The sequence below is a fragment of the Cotesia glomerata genome, linkage group LG5 (genome assembly GCF_020080835.1).
Source record: "Cotesia glomerata isolate CgM1 linkage group LG5, MPM_Cglom_v2.3, whole genome shotgun sequence".
Taxonomy (NCBI): Eukaryota; Metazoa; Arthropoda; class Insecta; order Hymenoptera; family Braconidae; genus Cotesia; species Cotesia glomerata.
Window position 1 is genome coordinate 14,686,975 of NC_058162.1, and position 4,773 is coordinate 14,691,747.

The following is a 4,773-nucleotide window of genomic DNA, read 5'->3' on the forward strand; positions in this document are numbered from 1 at the left end:
TGTTATAAAAGTTGCTATTATTTAATGGAAATGAAATTTCATAAATACTTATACATTATTAATCTAACACTATGCTTTGATAATATTAATATTTAAAAATTTTTTTTATTTGTTATATTGAAATATTATTATTAATTGTAAATCACTTGAAATTTTATTAGAATATTGCAAAACAATTTATTTACGACGTACTACTTACCAAGCTGATTTTGTATAAATACTAACCCTCCCAAAATCTCTATCTTCTTAAAAAATTCTTTTTTCCTCTGACGTCAGAGGGTCCCCACAATCCACCAATAGCAGCTATCAGGCCAAAAACGCATGATGCTAATTGGTTCTTCCATTGGACACACACTATGCACAGCCGGCGAGTTGACATTTTTTGATGTTAACAAAAATGTCTATAAACGTTGTCATGAAAAAATTTTTGGATGAATATGATAATAATTTTTTATTATCCTTGAATTTCAAATTTCATCGAAATTCATCATTTTTTTCGATTAAAATTTAATCACTGAAAATTCTACTTTGAGGGCTCATTTGGCGCGTGAAAGCAGCCGATTCAAAAATATTAAAAAAATTTTTCCAGTTATATATCTAAAATAATTAGATTTTTATTATAAAATTATTCAAATATTAATAATAATTATTATTTATCTTTATTTCAAAATTATTATTATTATTTAATAAACTAATATAAGACAGATGCGCCATCTATAGTCAAATCCAAAAATCTTCTATCGATGTATTTTAAAAAATCGATACTCACTTTTTATTTTCAAATGACTTATAAAATAATATACAACTTTTAACTTAAACAAAATTAATAATAAATAAATTAAAATAAAATATTAATAACAAAATATTAGAAAATAATAATAATAATTATTATTATTATTATTCCAAAAATATTATTCAATAAACTAATATAAGACAGATGTGTCATCTATAGTCAAATTCAAAAATCTTCTATCAATATATTTTTAAAAATCAATACTCACTTTTTATTTTCAAATGACGTATAAAATACAATTTTTAACTTAAACATAATTAATAAATCAAAATAATGCATATAAAAATAAAAACTGATTATTGATTTTCATAATTAAAAAATAAAAAAGCATTTACGCCTTCTACAGATGTTTATGAGTATTACTATTAGTAACAGTATTGTAAAATCATTTGAATATTCAAAATAAAATACATTTACGCCATCTGTAGATGAGTACTACTACTAACAACAGTGCTGTGAAATTATTTGAACTTAATGACTAACAATAATTAATTCTATTTTAAATTAAATGTAATAGGATATAATAATAACAACTATAATTCATTTATTATAGATTTATTGGATGCTTACAAACCAATCTTTTAAATTTTTTACATTTTCCAAAGCGCATAAATCAGATAAACAATCATGATAATTACATATTTTCATGCTTTTCAAAGATGAACATTTGAAATTTTCAAGATCGATTACAATTTTATTGGTACAATCAATTAAATTTTGGATCCATAATTTTTTTTCGATACCTTTAACATAAATAATTTTTTTATTATTAGTTAAATAATTAAGAACTTCTTTGAGCTTGTAATATGAAGTTGTTCCGGCATTCCAACCGATGCCATGATAATTTCGGATCAGCCAGGTATTCAGACGTTGATAGTTGGCTGGTAACACCTTCCAGTGATATGGTGGTTGGAATAGTGTGTATGATAATTCTTCAAGATGATCAATATCATGTTGAATTGTTATTGAGGCCAATTCCTTGACAATGAAGCGATGATCAGGCCCTCTGAATCCTTGAACGTCCAGAATGATCTCCATTATTACTGCTCTCGACAACGAGAAGTGACTGAATGATGATTCTCAAAGTCAACTCAACCTTTTATAATCCGATCTCAGGATTTTACCCCCACCACTCGATAATCTTATTGGTTAATTATTTTTTCTTGTTTAATTAATAATCTGATTAGTTTTTTAAACTACGCGGTAGATTTTTGAACTGTGTAGTATATTGCGTCATCCAACAGGTCCGAGTCTCTTTCTACTACGTAGTTGATGACGTCATCACAATTTTTATAGGTTATAATTTCCCCACTATTTAACTTATGATTTTTAGGTTATATTCATCCTTTCCCGCCATTTAACTTATGATTTTTAGGTTATGTATATGGTTTCCCGCCATTTAACTTATGAGTTTTAGGTTATGTTTATGCTTTCCCACCATTTATCTTATGATTGATAGGTTATATTCAATAACTACGCAGTTTCTATTTTTAGATTATGACTCATACTATTCTAGAATTTTCTAACTGCGCAATAGATGACGTCATTGCCTGGCTATAAAAGCAGCGCGCCGCGGGTATACTTCAATACACTGAAGTACGAGTTTATAGTGTGAAGTACGAGTTTACAGTGAAGTACCATAGTGATTCTGCAACCCTCGAACCTGCTATCTGCTACTGAAATCTGGTGTTGAAATCTGCTACCTGGAATCTGCTGACGGAATCCCAATCATAGCACCTCACCGTAAATATCATGTTACTGATACCATGTATGAAGTTATTAGATCAACAACCTTTAAACGTATTAATGTTGGAGATAAAACTCCTAGTCTATTGATGTTCAAGAGGATGTGTGAACTTGAGGTTGGGAAAATATACCAGCTAACAGGTATCAGAGTGGTGATGACAGATCATGGACTTAATGTAGAGATAGATTTAGAAGACAATTTTTCAACATTTTTACCATCTGTCGCTAATCAGAAGTATCTCAGAAGCCCTCACATGATCATGAAGATGAAAAAATTGATCGATGCCAAGAATCTACATCTCCGCTATATAGGAACCATGTATAATAAATTTACTTTTTTAAATTATCAAAAATCTCAAGTTGATATTTTGAGAGAGATATGTTTTAATATAAATCTTGATTAATATGTAATCAACTTATTATACTTAATAATTTTTATTTTTGTACTTATTATAGTAAGGTTTATAATTAAAAAACACAAAATTATAAAAAAGTTTTTCTTTATTTACTATTTTTAATTACATTAAGTTTATTAATTAGTACAGGTTCAATAATTTTATTTAATTCTTGTATTCGTCGGCTAAATCGTTCTCCATCTCTTGCTGCTTGTTCCCATGGACGTTTCCTCGCTTGTCTGGATGCAAAGTCCCACACATACATGTAATGTATGGTGGGTTTGGGGTCAAACTGCACCATTAAGTAAGTTTTCTTACAGTGCGGCTGATTGGATTGTATTCCACTATTCGGTCATGAATTATTAAACAGTAAGCAGTAGTTTGATTTGGAAACTGTGCTGATGATTCAAATTCCAGACGTATATCTACGGGTCCAGACTTGATTGACTCGTTCTGCTTGGAACAGTCAATTATATACAGAGGTGCTTTATTCAGAAAATCTTTCTTAGCCAATAGTGGTTCAGCTTCTTTTCCATAGTAAGCACTTTGAAAATTTGTGTACATGTCACACATCAAGGCGTACTGATTATTCGTAATGTTGAGGTTCAAATTTCCATATGGATAACTCTGAGAGTTCAAGATGAGCTTAATATCTCTTATGTTACAGTGGTCAAATTCGCTTGCATTTTGATTCGATTGATTTTTTCTTGCTGTTTGAAATCCAATGATGACAAAACGAGGTTTCTCGAGTTGATTTGTCGTTTTAATTGCCCAAATGTGATTGGTTGTAGCTGGTAGCAATGGATACTCATACAATTCCCAAGTCTGGAAACTGATTGGGATAGCTGGATCAGAGTTTATGTAATTCAACACATCGATTTTTTGCTTGTCAGACATTGTTATATATGGTACAATCCACTCAATTTTTTGAATCGTAATTGAAACATTTTTATCCTCTACCGTAACAAAATAAGCATTTTGATCAGTATTTGATCTGATCAGTATCAATTCATGCTTAGCATTCACAATAACTCGTTGATAATCTTCAGCAAATCCTAGGATAAAACTCAGCGGTACTGAGACATCAAAGTAACCATTAGCATTGGTCAACTTGTTATTATCTTCATTAACAATCCAACCAGTATTTTCTAGAATATTTTGCTGTCCCGGACTCAGAGAAGCGTATCCTTTCATAACACTGGTAATGCCAACATTCTTACATCTGTCAATTTCTACACCATTCAACTCATAACGTATCTCTTCAAACATATGACAGACAGCCATGTTGATCATCTTTGTAGTAGCACTTACAGCAGTACCATCAGCTTTCCTCATTCTTCCATAAAAATGTAATGTGCTCTTGCTTGGGAGCAAGCACAGATCTTGATGCTGAACAGCAATCCTGATTTCATCACTGTTGTTGAACGTTGATGATGCGTATGGTAGGTGTGAATGAGCTTCACAGTGTGCCATAGACTCATCAAAAATAATCGATTTTTTTATATCTAAGATTTCCGCCATGGTATTACGCAAGCTAGACAACAAAAACTTATTTTTATCTTATGAATTTTCCACGTAATTTTAGTCCTAGACTTTTTAGGAAGTCTGCGTTCTGACGTGTTAACACTTTCAGAGCTTGATGATGACTGATGATCTTTGGGCATGCTGCAATTCTTTTATACCCATTACCAGTCTTTGTCTCATAAACGATACCCATTACAGACTTTTTATATGCAGTCTTAACGTTATAGTCTCACCACGGAAATTTGCTATTCTCCCGTCCTGATCAACAATGCGGAGCCTCAAGTTGTGTATTGCTCGTACGGCGACTGGTAGGTA

General features: G+C 30.8%; 1 protein-coding gene across 1 annotated transcript; it reads right to left on the reverse strand.

Moving 5' to 3' along the window:
- Positions 1–3,234: 3,234 nt before the first annotated feature.
- LOC123266038 lies at positions 3,235–4,455 on the reverse strand. Its single transcript, XM_044730066.1, has one exon. It carries the CDS (start codon positions 4,453–4,455, stop codon positions 3,235–3,237), a length of 1,221 nt encoding a protein of 406 aa, XP_044586001.1.
- Positions 4,456–4,773: the final 318 nt, after the last annotated feature.

Bases quoted from the DNA above. Each gene is read 5' to 3' on its own strand.
- LOC123266038 (XM_044730066.1), bottom strand. From the start codon at position 4,455: ATGGCGGAAATCTTAGATATAAAAAAATCGATTATTTTTGATGAGTCT.